At 41.5% G+C, this 21,203-nt stretch overlaps 2 protein-coding genes across 6 annotated transcripts in view; one reads left to right on the top strand and one right to left on the bottom strand.

Moving 5' to 3' along the window:
• The window catches only part of alpi.1 (alkaline phosphatase, intestinal, tandem duplicate 1), a 135,561-nt gene that overhangs the window by 102,879 nt on the left and 11,479 nt on the right, over positions 1 to 21,203 (top strand). Inside the window, exons 1-3 of one of the 5 annotated variants that reach the window (XM_049589080.1) lie at positions 13,675 to 13,729; positions 16,403 to 17,907; positions 18,564 to 18,689. In XM_049589080.1, coding sequence (XP_049445037.1) covers positions 17,814 to 17,907; positions 18,564 to 18,689 — 220 coding nt within the window. In that variant the 5' untranslated portion in view covers positions 13,675 to 13,729; positions 16,403 to 17,813. Of the gene's footprint in view, positions 1 to 13,302; positions 13,730 to 16,402; positions 17,908 to 18,563; positions 18,690 to 21,203 lie in introns of those variants that run through there. The other 4 variants (XM_049589078.1, XM_049589079.1, XM_049589081.1 and 1 more) reach the window with 4 other exon arrangements.
• srek1ip1 (SREK1-interacting protein 1) lies at positions 930 to 4,651 on the bottom strand. The gene is made up of 5 exons (XM_049589085.1): positions 4,534 to 4,651; positions 3,856 to 3,903; positions 2,865 to 3,011; positions 2,447 to 2,525; positions 930 to 2,132 (listed from the first exon to the last, which is right to left on the bottom strand). Exons 1-5 carry the CDS (start codon positions 4,544 to 4,546, stop codon positions 1,898 to 1,900), a joined length of 522 nt encoding a protein of 173 aa, XP_049445042.1. The 5' UTR covers positions 4,547 to 4,651; the 3' UTR covers positions 930 to 1,897.

The following is a 21,203-nucleotide window of genomic DNA, read 5'->3' as shown; positions in this document are numbered from 1 at the left end:
TGTCCTTTCCAGTCTCGTTTTTTGTGTCTACTCTTGACGAATTATGTTAAAAAAAAAAAAAGTTGTTCATACTGGTCACCCAGTGTCAAACTCATGATCTACACACAGCAACATTTTAAGGGTTTGTACAAGGCAGTGATGGACCGTCTTTTTACTGGGCGTCACATCCAAAGAGTACTTAACCAGAAATATAACTAAGTAGCACAATATTGTATTAAGTACTGTATGTGGCATGTGCCATTGAATGGCCGTCAAAGTCATGTTGTAACTTGACTATTTTAGAACAAAATGCTATGTTTGCTGCGGAAGCAAACAAACCCCTTTTAATTGTCCACAGAGCGTTTTACACTAGAAAAGAAACTTAATGTTTCAGTGGTGTATATTTAAGGAAAAAACTCAGTTTCAGTTCAATTCTTCTCGTCCCTCTCCTATGCACCTGCTTTAAAATAGATGTGCGAAGTACTCCTTTGTTTTAAGTGATGTATATTTGCCTCAGCTCCATATTTCCTCCTAATCCATAATTCTTAGAAAGATTATTTACAGACGCCTGGTTGAAAGCATTTTGTCATTTAACATGACAGTATGGTACGGCAACCTGAGTGCAAAGAGCAAAAACAAGCTCTCCAAGACTGTCGACATTGCAGGGAAGGTGATTGACAAGTCACAGAAACAACTCAGCAATATATATGACAATGCTGTACACAGGAAGGCTAAACATGTAACTGCAAATGCCTCACATCCATTACACTCAGTTTGAGCTGCACTTTTTTTTCTATCTAAAGCAGCATCCTTCAGCTCACATGTAAAGTATGTTGCTGCCCTCTACAGGAAAAACTAATTCTATCTGCTGAATTATCATGAGTATTTTCTTCCATGTTCTGTTGATGTCATTATAAATTATTTCCAAAACGACACAGAGACAGTGGAGATACAAATATATACACATTTTATTACAATAAAAGAATACTTAATATGGAGGGCCAAAACAACAGACTGAAGCAAATTGTGCAGTGGAAATAAACAAAGCTGTATAAAGAGGGTCAGTTAATGACAGTTCCCAAACTTTACACAGTGTTTTGGAATGAAGCCTTAAAAATGTCCTGATGGTTTTCAGTAAGGTGTGGTGGTTAAAATGATGAAAGCTTTTCTTTGACAATAATCATATGAATTACACTGTGTCACCAGGAACCTGCAGGAGCCTTATTGTACGATAAAGCCAGCCCAGTAAAAGTACAGTATAAACATTAAAAAACACGAACTAAAAGACTAAAACTCCTTTCTGTCGACCAATATTACCCGTCGTTCAACTGCTGCCAACTTGTCAACACTGACAGATTATTGTAAACACTGGTCTCATACTCAGTCCTTGTCATCCTTAGCAATTCAGATCATGTCAAATTACGTTTGGCTTTCACATTTAACCTTTTGCAATGTTTTTGGATACAGTTTCAAAAAAGTATTGAAGCAAAAAGTGTAAAAAAGAACAAAAACAAAACAACAGCCTCTGGGAATTCATAACTCGACATCCACGTTTTCTGCCCTCAACTGCATTTCTTGATTGGACTTGCCCAAAAGGCTGTGCTATGTGTCACTTTAAGATTTCTCTGCACGCAACGAGTTGTCATATGTGATATAACACTCTGGAAGGACAAAGAAACACTCTATCAGAACATGTTCCCTGGCTTTGTACATGTTACCAAAATGATTCTGGGAACCCCAAACACGTTTGTTTTTCATTTCCATTATGGTATAAAATGTATCTGCTGTGTACAATGTACTTTACAGTTGTTTTTTTTATGCCCTAATTAATCATTTAAACCCATGTCTCAGTAATGTACACATTACATGGACTGGAAAATAAATATCTTGGACCTCCAGACACTGCCCCTCAGTTTCCTCAGTCACTGTCTGAGGATTCACTGGAGCTAGAGAATGACGAGGATGATGATTCTTCTTTTCTCTTCTTCTGTTTCTTCTTCTGATGCTTCCCGTGTTCCTTTTTGTTCTTTTTGCTTTTCTTCTTCTGGCTTTTTACTTTCTTTTTCTTCCTCCTCCTCTCGTCGTCAGACGAGGAGCAGGAACGGCTGCGTTTCTTTTTCTTCTTTGTGGTGTCGTCACTCGATGAGCAAGATCTGGAGAGTGGAATAAAGAAGGTCACAAATGTGTAAAAATGAGCAAAAGAGGCAAACACATCTCAGATTTCTGAACATTTTTTATTTGTTGCCTAAAATAACATCTGATTTTACTGGTATTTGAATTCTCTGTGTTATAAACCTCTTCACTAGCAGAGAAGAAACAAATCAATTAAGAGAAACACTATAGGAGCATCACCAGCTTCAAAGTCTTATTATCCAGTCTGGGACAGTATACAAACTGTTAACATATAAAAAAGTCAAGTTTAACATGGACTAATGAACACAAATTTTTCAAGGTAGAAAAGGATTACCTCTTTCTTGACTTTCTGTCGCTGCTCTTCTTCCGTTTGTGTCTCCCTTTTCTACTATTGTCATCATCATCATTGGAACCTACACAGATTTATAGACAGAATAGTAAAGGCGTTTTTACTGGAATAACAGCTGCTCTTAAAGTGAAAAGGCAAGTAACACAACTGTAAAATCTGATGAAGTAGGTCTAATAATAGCAACACTGAGATGTCAACCACTTGCACATCTGAGGCAAATTACATTCTTGTGTTGTCCAATTCTGCCCAGTAAACTTAGGAACAAAATAGAAACTGTAGAGATTTTTTTTAATCAAATATACATATTCCTTATAAGTAATCATCTTACTCTATTTTCTTTCATTTATTATACGACTGACTGTAGAATACGTTAATAAAAGAGTGTGAGGGTCGTAATATTTACCTCTGCTTCGTCCCAGCTTCTCAGTGCGCTGAGCTGCAGGTACGTCCTCGTCACTCTCCTCGCTGCTGGTGCTGCTTACATCCAAGACAATGTCTTTCTGGGGGTCAACTCTGACAAAGTTTCGGCACTCAAAGGTCAAATGGCCCGCTGAAAAATACAAACATCCAAGGGAAAATGGATGAAGAACTATGACAAAGCAGGAAAACTTATTGTTTAAACTTAAGAATTATAGGTAACCCTCTCAGGTGCTACGAAGAAACATAATCAGTGCCTAGTGAATAATGCTCGACTTACAAATATACTCGAGCATTTAATTATCATTTAACTACTCACTATTACCATTATTACCTCTGGTTTAAATACAATTGTAGGAGCTGCATAAATTCCTCACTGGGACTTTACATGAGATGCTACCTTAACTTTAACAAGCCCATATCTTCCTAGGTTAATCGGGGTGTCTACATGTCCTTAAAAAGTCTTGCATTCAGTTTTCTTAAAATAAGGCTTTTAAGAGCCTTAAATTGTCTTAAATTCAGATTCTATGGATATTAAATTTGTCACACATTACTGTGAAAACTTCCCCGGCCTGACAGACTCAATGACTGTTTACAATCATTGAACGGACCAAAGAATTGCAATAATAAACAGAATTTATGACAGCAATGAGATTTCATTTTCTTTCTATATTTAACACATTAAACGTAAACTCACCCAACTGATGTCATTTTGCCTTACTGTTCATTTTGCACTGACATAAGCGTGTTTACTTGAAGAGAGTACTTACACGTGTGTCACAGACACACACTAAGTATAACGTGTATTTCCACTGTAGGTTTGGTCTTAAACTTCAAGGTGGTATTACAGAAGTGTTAAATTTAACCTAGTTATATCTGTAGACACCCTGTTAACAAAGAGACATACATCAACATGTTCACACAAAAACACTTCCTTTAACCTGAGCTGAAACTTGTGTATCAAAAGCTTTACTTACGATATCCACATTTCTTGCACCCAGCTCTGATGTTGTCCTTATTAGGACCTGTGAGATAAGAAGCAATCAGTAAACAGTGTTTGAAGTAACTAGGCTAACTGGCTGTATACATGCACACACGAATAGCAAGACTAATATGTCATTATACACGTCAGCTACATGAAGCTAAATAACTGCATTTAAAGTGAGCGGTTATAATAAGCTGCTTTAATTCCTATTTGAGCATACAGAACATGTCAGATGGGGTTTAGCCTGATATGTCTGACGTTACTGCAACAACCAACAACAAACTTAAGTTCCCACTATGAGTGAGTTCACATTAGCTAACGTAAACTTTGCGTTTCTTTCTGTTGTTGAGTAACATGTCAGCTAACTAACGTTAATGCTACTGCTTATTGGTAGCTGTTTACCTACATTACAGCACTACAAATGTAAGATAGACATTTATAAAGAAATAAAACAGCGCAGTGTATTTTAGACGTTAAAGTTCCTTTTGTGTGGTGAAAAATATCGTTTAATGGTTGTTTGGTGTGTTAGCGTACGGCTAGCGTTTAAGGTTAGCACCACATTGTTAAACCACGGCTTTACTCTGTTTGCCTTTAGTTTTCCTAAATAAACCACACGAGTCATAAATCTGAAAATACAGACTTAAATATAACAATAAATTATATTACCGACCTGGGGCAGCCATTACGTTCTCCACTGTAAAACCAAAGAATTGATGGTTATTAAAGGCGCAAATTTCCACGAGTCTTCACTCAAAACAACTCCGGCCGGAAACATTTGTTCTAGAAACTACTAGTTCCGCCCTCTCTCTTGTTCTTCTTTCCCCCTCAAAATTTTAATGACATTACTGGCGCATTACCGCCACCAGCTGGACGGGAGTATAGAGTTTGCACTGGTAATTGGAGCCATACAAGACCCAGCTTTCAAGCCAACTTTAAAGAGCTGAAGAACACATCAAACAGTCAACATTGGATCAAACAAACAAAACTTAAACGCCTCTGTTTTGAATATCTGTGTTGAATCTGTCATACAAATCATTCAAATAAAAACATAGGCCTAATGATTTACAGGCAAAATGCTCTCTTCTCACTTAGGCAGTGTTTGTATGAATTGTGAATACTAGCTCAGTGTAAGGGTGTTTAGCTAACATGTATCAGAAGTGTCCAAAATAAGATAAGACAATATTTTATTAATCCCACACTGGGGAAGCCTGCACTTTACAGCAGCTCTAGAGTGATTAAGTGCTAAAAAAAAACAATCCGAATATTACACAGATACAAATTAGATAAAATAAAAATCAAATAATATAAAATCTATATCCTCCTGAGACCCTGCGTCCTCATATGAGGAGATTACATTTTGGGTTACTTGTCCCTTATGCTGTATTTTGCTTAATTTAGATCTGTTGTCCTTGTTTGTGAACACTTTTATACTCAGTCTACAGCTGATCCCAACACATAGGTGGACATGGTACAATACCTGATCAAATTTTATGGTTGAAACTTGTCTGTAGTTTGACTGAGCATACAGATTTGACCAATTTCAGCAATTATAATACATGCAGTTAATCAGGAAGTACTCATTTGAGGACACTGGGACTTTACTATTGTAGTATCCTAGCATGTCATGGAGTACAGAGCAGGGGAAATGTAACAGTTACAAAACAAATCACAGGTCTTTTAGATATGTTGCATTATTTGCAATTTTGTTTTTGCACAGCCATGTTTAGGCACTGAAATGAACAGTTCTGAACACTATTAGACTTGGACAGTGACCTCATACACAACTCATTAAACAACTGTTGCATTGTTTGTCATTTTATTTTTGCACAACAGTGTTCAGGTATTAAAATTAAACAGTTTTATATTTCATTACACACTTGTGACTATTAAAAATAAACCCATCGTCCTCATTTTCTTTCCAAAAACTACTTACTGTTCAAAGACAATGCTTAGTTTTTTATACTTATCAGGTCTTACATGCCCATATAGCTCAGAGAAATCAAAAATGCATAGCAAACAATAGCTTGGTCTCACACTATATACACATTTCACTTATAAAGATACTGTATGTGATTAACAATGACTGGTGTCATGATTGGTGCCACATGGGCATGGGTTGCCATATAGAGTGGTGCAATGTGTGCCATGAAGTGTTGAGAGAAAGAGTGTGGACTACACCAAATCCAGATCTAAATCCTATTTTGTAAGCGCTTCCTGAATTGCTCTGATCTTGAGTAATTCCACGCATCAAGTTCCTCTATTAAAAAAAATGCAAAGAATTTTTCAGAAACAATATTTGCCCTGCGCTTGATTGCTTTCCCAGTAAAGCCAGTTGTGGTTTTTGTCAGGGGTTAATTGAAGGCAGTCAGAGTCAGACTGGCAGATGGAAAATGTCGACAGATGCAGGGCCCCCAGACATGCCCTCATCATCGTGTCTGTGACTGTGACACACATAAACACACAGACACACACATGCACTCAATCTCGCTCTTGGTCTTTTGATCATGCCATCTGCCTTTGTGACTGTTCTGGCAGAATTAATACTCCAATTCACTTTATTTATAATAATAAATGACATTATGACAGCCAGTGTTGGCTAATCAGGCAATGCCTCACGATAAGCTGCCTCATAGCTCTGAAGTTCCACTCAGTCAGAGGACTTTGATCCACTCCACCTCACCTTATGAGCTCTTGTCATCTCACACGCTTAAAAACACATTACCTTACTCTATTTCAGCCTCTAACCAAATGTACCTGCACTTTTTGTCATGTTTCGTTATCAGAATCACAGAAAATTGAGCAGATTTTGTTCCGTAGGTGATGTTTTTGCATCAAAATATTTGAGCTGTGATAAAAATGAGAACATTTGTCCCGTCTCATCTGAAGACTTAACATCACTGAAGCAGTATCCAGCCTTAGCAAAGCTTTTCTTCGGGCTTTTCAAACAAACTTCTACTCCTATATTGGCTTGCTGTTAAGAAACATAGATTATTTAACAAGGCTAAAACACAGATCAAAGGGAGCGTGCTTTATCTCTGTGTTAGTTCACTGCCTCGGGTGAGATTAAAACACAGAATATTTGTTGGAAACCTGTGCAGCTGATTGAAACCTGTTAAACACAGGTGATTTCTGCTCTGTAGAGAAATGTTAAATTCACTTTTCAGCCACTGGAAGGTGCAAAGAACACTCAGAGGCAAGACCTTTGACAGACACCCCCTGTAAAACAATCCATACAGGCTATTTAACAGGAATAAGTACAGAAAATAAGAAGGTAGATTAGACACAAAAACAATATCGCGTTTCCAGGAATGTAAGTTTCAAGCCCAAGACAGAAAACTGCGTGGCACACACTCACCAGTTTGTAGCATGTATAATTATACAAGTCATCAGTCTGTCTACACCAACACAGTGGAAGAAATGCATACCACCACCACCACTGTGCTGGATACCAATTTACTGTATATATCCTATTACATTCACTTCACTTCACTTTGACTCAGAGTTATCTGAAATTATTATTCCAGATGTCTTTTTTACAAGTTTCATTTGTATGACCTGCGTTTTCACTCACACATGCTCACTTCAGCACATTCATAGGTTCAAAGCTCCGGTGCATTTCATGGGTTAAAGCCACAGTCTGTGATCCAGAAATCAAAGCACAGAACTGAGAGATATCACCTTAACACCGACTGAGATGCACACAGATCAAAGTTCAGCTTAGTCAATCTCTTTTTGGGTGTCTGGCTTTGTTAACTCCAGCTCTGTCAATCCTTGATCTCACGAAGCAGGTTTTTATCTCGTGCATTCATTTTCCGTCACCGCTTATCCTGTTAGCGGCCGTGGGGGGGCTGGAGCCTATCCCAGCTGACATTGGGCGAGAGGCAGGGTACACCCTGGACAGGTCGCCAGACTATCACAGGGCTGACACATAAGCCCCTTTTACTGCCAGATTTTCAGCGAATGTTGGGCCGTTTTGCCAGCAAACTGCGAGCATTTAGACACACAGAGCCGGACTGGAGAGTTGATCTGAGGTGCCCAGTTTTCCGCCTCGTAGGGTAGTCATATTGGCGGAACCCTTTTAGTTTAAACAGACCGAGGCGGCCTTCCGCAACGGGAGGGGCTGTTGATGACTTGTGGGAGGAGCTGTTGATGACGCTGCACGTGCAACCCACTGGCGGTGGATAAACAGGAAACAGCTGATAGCAGGAATTAGCGAGCAGCTAGTAGCAAAAGGGAAACGCAAACCTGACAGACACTGTAAAGATGAGCAACTGGGGAGACAAGGAATTGTGTGCCCTCCTTTGCCACACTCCCTGATTTTACTTTTATACTGCCAATGCTGAAAGAAGACCGATTGGACTTTCCTGCAAATTTGCACAATTCCTATCTAAAAAGGGCTTTAGAGACAGACAACCATTCAAACTCACATTCACACTTAAGGGCAATTTAGAGTCATCACCTAACCTGCATGTCTTTGGACTGTGGGAGGAAGCCGGAGTACCCAGAGAAACCCACACTGACATAGGGAGAACCTGCAGTCTCAACAGAGAGGGCTCCCAGACCCTGGGTTCCCATAACCCTCTTGCCATGAGGCGACAGTGCTAACCACTGCACCACTGCGCTGTTAATCCTACATTTACCTCACCTCACCTGTTCACAGAAAGAGGTGAGTGTTATACTAAGAAGCCAATCACATATGTAGGTGACTGAGTCAGTAGAAATTAACATTTAAATAATTTATTTATTTACCAGTATTTAATGAAATTTCTTATGGACCATGTCCAAAAACTATTAATCCAAAGAAGAAGTGTAAGTAATAACTGTGGTTATTATTTTTAACATGTTAGTGTAGAGTGAGTAAAAAATATAAAAAATAAAAATATATGATTGATGTAAGGTCATCCCTTACACAAAAGTAAACTTAAGGCCGAATAACTTTATGCTCTTTGTTAAATTCACAGTCATAATGCCAGAGGAGGCAACTGGTTGTGCTACAAATACTGCATCTTGTAGACGAAGAGGAAGAAGAAGATATACTAAATTCAATTTTATAGTTGTTTTTCTGTTGTCATATACACACAGGCCCTGAAATACACACACATGCACAAACAGGACCTATACATGCATTAAATGGAAAGATGTCAAAGTGAGGAGGCTGCCTTGGACAGGTGCCCCAAGCAGGCTCGGGTTCAGTGCCTTGCTCAAGGGCTGGCGAACCTCTGATGCCCATGCCAAGTCCTTAGGGAGTGAGCTACTGCCGCCTCCCCATAATCAAATCAAAGTGATTCTACTGGCCTAGTGTATCACTCTTTATTACTTGTCAGTTTATCGTAAACGCCACACACACGCTGCTGGGAGCCTGTTGGAATGATGACTCACTTTTCCCAGTAAGCTCATTGGTTAGCAGGTGGGGTTTTACACATCCTCTCTGTTCCTCCGAGCTTTATCTGCTCTGGAGCAGGTCAACTGTGCAGTGACGGTTACCAAGGCAGTACAACTCAGTGATGGCTAACCTGCTAATCTAGCTTTGTGGGACAATGACAAGCACACTCATTGCTGATTTTCCATCTGTATTTTACACTCTTTACCTGTAGAGGTGAATATATCTCAATTTTATATGGTCATAAAAATGTATTGCACCTTTGAGAAGGACCTTATTGGTAGCTGCTGACAGGCTGGCTCACAAACTTGTCTACTTTTCATATCATAAAAAGCTCCCTGACAAAGATAAGACTGTGGTGAAACATTCCTCAGTTGCTATGCTGCTGCTATTTTCCTTTCATTCGTACCTGAGCCTCATTTCTACAATGTATGTGCTCCATTTTGTTAAGGTCTGAAATAAAAATGAACCCCACTGTATTTGACATGCTAAAACACCTTTGACGATGCACCTCGGAGTTCGTTATACACCTTCTCCACATCATTACAGATGGAATAAATAGACATTTATGGTTGTGCTGAGTCTTTCGCTTTTTTTCTGTACCCTCTGTGAGTCACTAAACAATCGAAAGAGGGATATTTTTATTGTTACCATGGTATGACAAACAAAACACCACTTTTTCAAATCTGATTGATGGGGATATGTGTCAGAGTGAGACACTTCCATTTAGTTTCTGGGAAAGTTTCTTCACTGATGTTGGATTTGAAAGTGGTGCGCATAAACATTTCCAGTAACACCAGTTACACACTGGTACTGCAGGAGCCTGACAGACTGAAGTTCCTCCTCAGGGACAGCAAAGCCCTTACTTAGATGAGACATTGACGTTACTGAACATGAAACACATCAAAGTAATGCTTAAATGCAGGCCAGAAAACGACAGTAATATGTAAATGTGCAGAAACAGAAGGATCATGAGGAAGGTGGTTTTAATTTCTTGATGGAATTTATTAAATTCTCCAACTGAGATAAATCATGGCCTTTGCACAGCATGGTCAACTCACTGCAAAATGGTTTTAATAAAGTTTTAGTAATGTGTTTACTGTATGAGCAAAGTCAAAAACAAAAGATTGAAACAATCATTACTCCACTGGGATGCTAATTAAAGTTAAAATGAATGTCCTTGTTTGCCAGCTTTTGCTCGCATCCAGATTCATTACACACATCTTTGTGCCACAACACAAGTCAAAGACATGGCTTCAAACAGAGGCGTCACACAAAGCACTCTGTTGGTTCCTTGAGCCTTTTTCCCAGCCTAAATGTTGTTGTCACCAAGTTGTTGCCCCAACAAGCATCTGGAGATTTGGGCTGGGGGGCTGCAGGATGTTTAGGTATGAGGGACATTTTCCCACAGAAAAAAAAGCTTATTTTTTTGTTAAGTATTCTTGAGCAAGATGTTGTGCGCACACATCTACATCAATTAACATTCTTTTAAATCAAGACAGAAGCAAAGCTCCCATAAAAGATACATGAAACAGGACTGATCTTCTACAGAAATGCTAGTGGCTCAGTAAGGCTATAGCTCCTACAGTGGTGTTTCAAATTCAGTGCTAAATATATTAGTATGCTAACATTTGATCACTTGCACAGAACTTTAGTTTTGCGGGCACTGACTGGATAAAGTCAGAAATTGTCCTGATGATGTTGTTAGATGAAACTTTAAGGGATAACTATTGCAATTTATCTTGATGGGGACATGGATATTGGTACCAAATTTCTCAGCAATCTATCTGGTGGTTGCAAAGACATTTCACTAAAAACTAATAGTGGTCCACAGATGATCTATCAATCCATCCATTTTCAATGGCTTATCTGGGATTGGATTGCAAGGGCAACAAGCAAAGCACCCCAGATGTTCTTCTCCCCAGCAACACTTTCCAGCTCATCCTGGGGGACCTCAAGGTGTTCCCAGGCCAGATTAGATATGTAATCCCTCCAGTGTGTTCTGGGTCTGCCCTGGGGCCTCTTAACCAGTGGGACGTGCCGACGAACACCTCTAACGGGAGGTGCCCAGGAGGCATCCTGATCAGATGCCCGAACCACCTCAACTGACCCCTTTCAAGCTTTACGCCGAGCTCCCTTCAGCTGTCCGAGGTCCTTACCCTATCTCTGAGGCTGAGCCCAACCACCCCACAAAGGAAACTCATTTCAGCCGATCCACGATCTCATTCTTTTCGTGACTACCCAGAGTTCATGACCATAGGTGACAGTTGGGACGTAGATGGACCAGTAAATCAATAGCTTCATCTTCCGGCCCAGCTCCCTCTTCACCACGCCGGTCTGGCACAGTGCCTGCATCAGTGCAGAAGCCGCACCAAACTGTTGATCCAACTCCATAGTGGTGCTAGAGGAAAATCAGGGGATCATGTTCACAGATCGTGTTCCCTGAGAGAGGTATACCCTTTCTAGTATCGTCAATTGTATAATGGGTGCTGAGAGCAGCAGATTTAACAGATAACAGACATTTATGTTGCCTCAGTAACATTGATTCTGGCTCAGTGAATGCTGAGACCTCTTCACTAAACATTTCTTTCATAACTTGTTAGCTTACTCATCTATTGTGAAAATGCAAGTGGGGACTGTGCCACAGGCAAAGAAAGAGGTTACTGCAGGTTGTTGCAACACATACAGGTCACTGATAAAGCTCATAGTTTACTTAGAACCCAGGGAATTATGAATTCCTCTACAGTAGATGCAGTCCCCTGGGTGGTCCAGTGTGGTCCTCGAAAAATGTCATCCCCATGCCTTCTTGGTAATCCATGCATGAGTGTGTGACCTGAATGCCGAAATTGTAAATGTAAATGACCGCCGCCAAACCAGCTGAATGAAAGAAGCAGTCCATCTCACAGCAGTTCTCCTTACGCTGCTACCAGGCTCTGTCTGGTCAGCACCTGGCGGACACTGAGGACACGGCGGAGGATGTTTTTGGACAGAGGCCTGTCTAGGAAAATAAACCTAAGTCTGACCTCAAGCGCCAGTCGCGGAGCCTCCCGACCTCACCACCTGACACAATGTTCCTCCCACAAGCATGAGCATCACGCCTGGGTGGCCGTGCAGGAAAAGGGAACTCTTTTTGGCGTCCTTTCAGAAAGGCAAACAAAAGCTATGAGGAAGAGGAGAAAGATTTTATGCTGCTCCACCACACTGATTGGGCTCCTTTAACATTCATCTCTTTGGCCTTCATTTACTCTGACTCAAAATAAAAAGTGTTTTGGGAATCTCTTTTTGCGCATTGTTCTTTGACAACTGCTGGCTATTTCTTGTGTTTCTGCCTGATCTTGTCCAAGGTCTTGCCAGGTGAGGCAAATAGCAGCTGGAATTGATTTGTTTTGAATGATACGTCTGTATGCAGTAGGCGTATGGTTGCACTCTCTCATCCCCGCTGTCCTCCCACCTCCGTTCCTCCCTCCCGGCTCTATCTCTCTCCCTCCCTGAATCTTTCTATGCATGTTTGATGGCTCCTGTAATGAGGGCTCTTTGATGTGGAGGAGATCTAGGGTAAGCAGAGTGCTTAGTTGAGTGGGAGGCGAGGAATGCGAGGCAGGTACAACGCGGCTGTGCGTGTTGATTAAAACTCTTGTTTTCTCCCATCAGACCGTGCTCGGCCATCCTGAAGACGAATGCATCTCGCTGGATTTCCACGATTTTCTGTCTTCCCGCATAATCCTGCTTTTCAGTCAACACTTAGCTCATTAGTACAAGTTTATTTTCACATGCCTCTCTTTGTAATGTACAGCATCCACACACTTGTTTATTTCCATGCATTCCTCAAACCCTCTGTCCCACTTTGACTCCTCTGAAACCAGTTCAGACATTTTCTGCAGCAAACTACAAAGCTGTAACCTGTGTGAGCTGCTGACAGACACGTGTCCACAAAGGACCGAGAGAGGAAAACACTTTGATTTGATGCATTGTGAAGATAAAAAAGATGGGCAGTGTGGGGAGGGAAATGGGCCCGCTCTCTGATTTGATGGATATTTCTGACGCAAACTGGTAAAAAGGTGAGTGCTGCTGGTGGTGCAGATATGTGTGTGTGTGTATGTGTGTGTGTGTCCAAATAAGTGTGTTTCCCCCTCCTCCACTGCCTCTGCCTCAAACAAAAGATGCAAGCCAAGGCTACAAAATGGTAGTGGTGGAAGGAAAATAAGTTTTTGTTTTCCATCAGTCATTTGTTATTTCTCTGGATACCATGGAGGTGAGAAACTTTGCCCGCCATTGTTGTAGAAGGAGCTGTAAGAAGCAGATTGTATTCGCAAGACATTTTGAGAGCCAAAAAAACGAGAGGCGGAAGGGGAGCAAGAAGACGAAAGTAGAGAGAACAGTGTTGGGAAAAGAGAAATAAGTCTGATAGCCGAAAAGGTTTTGTGGCTCAGAGTCAAGATGATACTGTTGATAAGGTTCCTTCTCCTCACTGGATGCTGCTGCGCAGGTGAGTCAGAATTTTATATTTGTGATGTTGCCGAGGGAGCGAGCAAAAGGATGAAGGTTAGCAAACCAACAGCCATTAGCAAATATTTGATGTGGTCACCGTGTGCCCATGAAAGCATTTCTTCATGACATGATGTCAAACGTAATATATTCTTCAATGCTCACAGTAAAACTGGCGCTGTAAGTCTGGATATGAGTTCACTGCAATCTACTTTTTTCCATGTCATAACTTTTAGGTTTGAAGTCAGACATAACAAACTGTAGACAATTATAACACAACAGAGAGAGGGCATGTTTGCGCACACACACACACACACACACACACACACACACACACACACACACACACACACACACACACACACACACACACAAAGACTTTTCTTTTAATCTCTCTCAAGCTCACATGTCTCTCCTTGCTAAACCAGTCTCTCTAATTCACTCTTTCACCATTGCACACGCAGACACACACACACACACACACACACACACCATAGCTTAATTAGGATAAACTCCATATTTCCTTTATGAGTCCAATTAAAAACTAAGCGGGGCCACTTCTCAAAGCTGTCAGACTGTTTGATGTTGAGGTAGCACTCTCTTGCCGTAGCTGCGTCTGAGCCGTCGTGAGTCAGGACGTTGGGTCTCTCTGTACTTCACTTGTAATTGTCCCCCAATTGAGTTGCATACCAGCAGTAAAACCTTTTATGACTGGTCGTCCAACTGTTCTGGGATGGGATCTCAGTCTTCACATAAAAAAGGGGGTTACATCATTTATGGTACCTCTTTAAATTGATCTAGATATATTCTTCGTCTGTCTTACGGATGGCACTTCATGAGTGTGTGTTTGGGGGGGCGGGGCGGGGAGGGGAGTGGAGGGGGGGTTGAATTTGTGACGAGGCCAAAATAGATCACAGGCATCATTTCAGACTTAGTTTAATTGTTCCACCAGCGCTGTCTCTGTTTTTATTCCCTCTAAGATCTGGCAGTCCGTCTGTCTCCTCCGTCTCTCTCTCTTTCCCTGCTGAATGTCTGACTCTCTCCCTTCTTTAAGATACCATCTTAAGCATCTTCAACTTTTGCCATCAATATTCTTGGCTCAATGTCCCTCTCCCCTATCTTTGTCATATCTCAAAAATTCCTTTTTTTAAGCCATTTTTGAAAAAGCCAGGGGAAAGGATTTGGCTCTTTGAAACTGTGGTTGTGTGGTCTGGCACCACCCACATGTATGTCCTCGCTTTGACAACCTGAACCTAAACATTTCCCTCCGTGAGTTGTAATCTAGACACAGAAATCTGGCTAACCACTGTAATTTACAGAATCTATAGGTTAAAGGAGCTTGGCAGGGAGAAGGGAAGCACAGGCGAGTATAACATTTGTAATTTAGTTTTAGGGGAGTCTGACTCAGGATCCAGATGCTGGGGTGATGGAGTGCTTGTGACGACGTATGGGTGCAATTGTAAACACAATCTACATTTCAATACACTTGTGTTACAGTTTTGGGTTCTTTACATGTCAACTATACAGGGCAACACGTGAAAGGAACTTTTTTTTCAGTTGAGACAGTGGACAAGACACAAAACACCCTCAGCTGGAGTCAAACGGAAGATGTTGAGTTTACATGGTCTGCTTCTTGAACCATATAGTCCACCAACATGCCCAGTTCTTCCTTTTTTCGTAATCTTTTTTTCCTTCTTTGGCTTTTGTCCTTTATTTGATAATGAATGCAGAGTGTCAACATTACATGTTTCATGTCTTTCACACTAGAATGCCAATTGACAGTTCATCACGGGATGCTAGGAGGATAGATTTTCAGTAGGGAACTCGAGGGAAATTGTATCTAGATACCCTTCCAAAGAACTTGTAGTTGCTAGAGTTGGTCTGTTGCTCCTCAAAGTCTTATACTGGAGAAAGAGGGGTGGTGTAGAAAGTGTGCATCGTCTTTCACCATTTGTCCAAGATTGTAGTCTCTTATGAGCTTTTTGAAATTTGAATTAAACAAAAGAGGATCACCTGAAAGAAAAAAAATCTTGCCAGACAACAACAGAAAAGAAGGAAAAGGGTGTTCTTCCACAGTGAAATACTCACTATGCCATAGAGACATGACACCTTTTTATATAAAGTGATAGATATCATAGATTATGATTACTCTTTACCAGGCTAGATCCTTTTGAGATCCATGAACAGGTGCCTTTTTTTCGTCAGGTTGAACAGGAAATCAGTTTGAACACACCGCATGATGAAGAAAAGCCCCCCCACTGTACGGTTTCCTCTGCTTCGTGATCGAAATAGTGTACACAAGTCACCATCTGCTACACTATAAATATCCCGTATACACTTGCTCTCCATCAGAGGCCAGGAAAATAGTTACCACTCGTCAAGACAGCTTTGCTTTGGGGGAATAAAAAGATGAAATATGTTATTTGCTTTCAACAGGAAACACAGATATCTACTCCTCTGAGAGAGGTGGGTGGTACAAATGCAAACAAGCGATTGTAATTTTTAAAACATAGTACATCAAGTTGGAAATAATGTGTAACCTCTGAGTGCAAGATCAGAATTATGGTTTTAATTTTAGATGCTGAATGCTGATTCTGTCACTGACATGTATATGAAGTATACATTGGGATTTGATATCTTTCAGTGTTGCTGTGCTTTGCTTTGTTTTTATTAGCCTTCTAAATTCCCAGGAGTTCACCACCTTCCCACAAGCGTTCAAGCCTGCCATATAATCAGCCAACAAAAGCTACTAAGCACCTTGGTGAGGATGGATGATCCACGCTGAGACCAAAAACAGCCACCAGGTGTTTACACTTGTCTTGCAGGAAGCTAATTTGACTTTCCCAACACAAGATAGACTTTCTCTCAGGGGCAAACCCATAACAAACGGACAGAGAGACATGCCTCCACAAGATTTCCTGCTCTTGCACATTGCCGCTGGTATTTCCAGTTCATGTGGTGTGGGCCGCATCATGTGAGGCCTCCTTACCAAGATTGCAGCTATGATTTTATTGCAGTCTTGATTAGGCACATGTGACTAACTGCAAACCCCTGTTGGCAACGGGTGAGCGGTTGGCAGAAAGCAGAGGTCTTCCAGAGCTCTGAGTTGTAACGAGATTCAGCCTCGCGGGTTCACGAGGCGAGACCCGTTCCTCGGGAATTTGATTCCTCTGGCCGTGTGGAACAAAGTTGGCCCAACTCACTTCATTTCACACATTAACTGTTGTGTTTGCGTAGAAGAGAGGCATTTTCATTCTGCAGGCGGTCTCCACTACCTCACGGAAGAAAAATGCTAGCCCGGCTTCACTTCCCATGGAAAAACCAGCCAAGACAACTCGGTGAGAGAGGGAAAATATTGGGGTCTTTTAAATGCAAAAATTCTGAGGGGAGGAAATGGAAATATGACCATTTTCCTGACATGAAAAGCAGAGCACATCAAGACTCAATCATGATATTTTCAAGAATAGCTTGGACCTCATTCTCTTCCCGTGGACTGTTTTTCCAGGAGATGGGGGGGAAAGAAATGGAAAAAGACACAGTTATGATTTGTATCATGATGGATGCCAACACAAATTGGGTAGCCATTTTTTTCACTCCCTGTTAGACGCTGCTGCATAAAAACAGCCATTATACATTTACCACATCAAAGGACCATTCAAATTTCTATCATACACACTTCAGAGTGGGGGAGCCGGAGAAAAGAGGGAGAACCAAATGGGAGCAACCTTTTAAAACAATAAAATGGGGGTGGTGCATTTCAAGGAATCAAAGTGAGTAGAGGGGCTGTGATGCTACTGCACTCTTGTGTGGTCCCACTTTCCCTGTCTCTCTCTCTCTCTCTCTCTCTCTCCCCCGGCTCTTCCTCTTTCCCTCACATTTTCTCTTCCCTCTTTTGTGGCTCTAAGCCTATGAGCTGGCGTGGGCCCTTCCTTACTACACACCCAGCGGGGCTTTAAAAAGGCAGGGCCGGAGGTCTTTGCAGCCACACACACTCTCCGCCTGTGCTTGTGTCTTTTGGTCTCGCCGTGGTGCTGTGAAAGCCGGCTGTGTCAACCTCTCCATCCTCCAGGTCGCTCGGATTAGAGATGCAGACGCCACACTGCAGGGCCCCCAATCTCCTGCTCATCCTCCTGGGCCCCACACTGCTGGCCGTGGGCCTGGCCGCCATGGAGAGCCAAGGTGAGGAGATGACAGAGTTATTATTGCTGCCTGCGGTTGGGATATTAGTAGCATTTTGTGGGCAGACAAATGGACGCGCTGGGGGACTCAAGCAGGTAACCTCAACCTGGGAGAGGGTGAGTGTGTGAGGACAAACTGTGCCTGAAACTCAGGTGTGTAGGCGTAATGGGGAGTCTGTGTTAGTGTCAGTGCACAAAGGCGTATGTGAGTATATTTTTGCCTGTGTCTACCTGTTTATGTAAAATGTGGGACGGGCTGTTTGTCTTTCCGTTGTTTTGGTGTGTGGCCGGAGGAATGTTCCTTCCTGTATGTTCTGGGCAAGAACAGACAGAAACCAAAGTGTCTTCCTGGCTGTTTTTGTCATTTTGACACCTCTTGAGAAACCTCCTCTCTTGTCTTACCCAAGGCCAAATATAATTCAAAGTGTCAGAAAAAGGCAGAGAGCGATGCATGAGTGTGCAGACACCCACAGACACACTTGAATTCACTTCTCTATACAGGAGCTTTACTATTCCACGCATGCAAACACCACACACCCACACATACTAAGCAGTCAACATCACACACAAACCTGAAAAAAATCTCCGCTCACATCCATCCACACTCCCCATATACTTATCTCAGTCTCCATCTATGTGTGTGTTTCCACGGAGCAGCGCTGTACGAACTTGAGAGGGAACCGGCGTATTGGGATGCTCAGGCCAGGGCAACACTGGATGCTGCGCTGAAGCTCCGCCCTCGGGAGCACCAGGCCAAGAACATCATCCTGTTCCTCGGCGACGGTAGGACATGCTATCATTATGAAATCTATTCCAGCAAACATTCAACAATGACTCGTTGTGGTTAAAGTTAGAAAAGGCTACTAGTTTCAGCCTCAGTGACAAATACAATATGCAATGGAAGACAGTGCTCAAGTGTGTTCAGTTACAGTACATTTGCTGTGCTCAGAATGGATCGAGGGAAAGTGGCTTGGAGAGCGGACAGTGAGTGAGTGTACAGTGCAGGCGTGTGTCTAGATTTTTGAGGGTTTATGAGCCAGTGGTCTTAATAAGCCTTTGAATAGCTTTAGTCATTTGGTCAAATACTTAAAGTTGATTACGTTTACATGGACTTGACCTGAAAAGTCTTGGAGTGGTGTGAGTAATGACTGAAGGCATTAAGTTCCCATCTCATCTCCCACCAACAGCCAATGCTGATTTCATTTAATCATCAAAGTGATTTTTCTCTAACCTTAACCAAGTGGTTTTAATTTCCTGAACTTAAAACTCCACCGATAGATAAGCCTATGTTTATGTTAACAATGGATCTAATGACAAAGTGTAATGTGAAAGGGACAACACAGACTCCTGACTGTAAAGTACTGCAAGACTGAGTCCTAAAACCCAGAAATGAGTTAGCATTTTAGCACTCAGCTTCCCTCATCTTGAAGTCACTGGGTTTCTTGAATGAGTTTTTGGTGAAGTGCCTGAAATAAGCTCTGTGGTTAACACAAACGTTAGAGATTTTTCATGTTTTGGTCTATCACATAAAGTCTGTCAGTAAATACCCCATTAATGAATTCTGAGGCCTTTACGTGTCTTTAAAAATAAAAGTTGCTAACAAGAGTCTCATCACGCTGAGCGCAGCTTTACAGCCTCGTTGTGGTGGCGACGTTGAAGTCGTGACGGTAGTGTAGCTCATTTGTAGCCTATCGTTAGCGTTTTATGTCTGGTGGTCGCATTTACGCTTCAAAACTCATTAAAGTGGTGTTCATTTGTGAATATTATCCTGCTGAACAAAATTATTATGAACTTTTTTTTTTTGCCACAGAAGTTATTTCCTGTGGTAATCCAAGATCCAATGGAAAAATGCCATTGGCTTTTCACTGAATGAACCAGGGTGATGTTAACTTCCAAGGCGACCTACAGATAAACATCATGTCAGTTCCCTTTAGCTTTACGGAGCAATTTAGTGCCTTTAAGCTAATTGTTTTGGTTTGTAAAGTTACGATCTTGTTTGTGACAACAACGAAACATTTTGTAGCTAATGAGCCAGATATGTCTCTAGTCATGGAGTCGTTGAAGACAAAAACAGAGCTAGAGTGAGAGTCATATTGCAAAGCACTGGCTGTCACCACCTGCACCTATTTTGTAGTTTAAGCAGGACAACTTTGCATTGCATCTTTGTATGGGTACATTTTCTTCCTTACAAAGCATTTGCAAAGTGGATTTTTTTTAGATATTCTATGGTTTGTATAGTTTACATCCATGTTTTCTTGCTAGCATTCTTCTTCTCCACTGCCTTTGTTGACACATGGCTATGTTTGTTGGCACCGTGAACTGCTGATGAGCTGAATAGCGGGAAACCAACTGCAGGATGTGAGTGTGCACGACTTTAACAGAATAGAGAACCTCTTGTAAAAACATTTCTCTATAACATCACTAGTTGCGGTTAATGACTTCAGGAGGATCCACTCCTGACACGCTACATATCTTAGCAGTGCAGTCTGGCATTCGTTGTACTGTCAACCAAAGGGACGATTATTGCCAGTTGAGGAAAGTTTCCATCTGGATCAGATTTGATTGGAAAATCTTTCACATTAATTGTCACTGGTGTGGTATATTTACAGCCGGTGAGGCATGAAAGATTTTTTCTGTAAGGGGAGCTGTTTAAAGGCACAGAGATTTAAGAGTGTTGTTCCTGTTAACTACCAGTATATCTGCTTTAAATCAGACCTATTTAGTCTCATTTCTGGGTGGTCGAGGCTCGAGTTTTCTTTGTGCATCTCTCCAGTAATGCCCTGCCCAGAGAGTATTCTCAGTTTTATGACTGTGATGCTGAAGGGAGAGTTAAGTGCATCACCCTGACATGGGTTTCGCAAAGTATGGTTTTCAAAGTCAGGGGTGAAATCCAATAGTGGACCACACGAAGAGACTAAACAGGTCCCTTAATTGATTTAGAAAATCAAAGGCATGTAATGTGTATGTTTTACGTGATGTAATCCAGATCGTGCCATAGCAGCATCTTTAAGCATGTTTATTTGTTATATGTTCGACCAATCGTGGCCTGAATATTTCCCTGGAGGAGTCCGTGTTGGTCTGTGTGAGGATTTTGTTTGAAAATGTGGTTTTCTTAGTATACCACTGCCCACCATGCCCTGTCCATTTGTGGATTCAGTTGACGTTAATGGCCTTGACATGCTTTCACTTAGTTTGCTTAGAGAATTACTGAATCATTTTTTCCCTTCCATCTCCAGCTTTTCAAACAAACACATTTTAATATTTTTGGTCAGGATTTTTTAAACGTTTGCAAAGTAA

Source organism: Epinephelus fuscoguttatus, linkage group LG10 (genome assembly GCF_011397635.1).
Source record: "Epinephelus fuscoguttatus linkage group LG10, E.fuscoguttatus.final_Chr_v1".
NCBI lineage: Eukaryota > Metazoa > Chordata > Actinopteri > Perciformes > Serranidae > Epinephelus > Epinephelus fuscoguttatus.
Note: the sequence above shows the minus strand (reverse complement) of the source record. Positions and strands in the feature narration are given on the sequence as shown.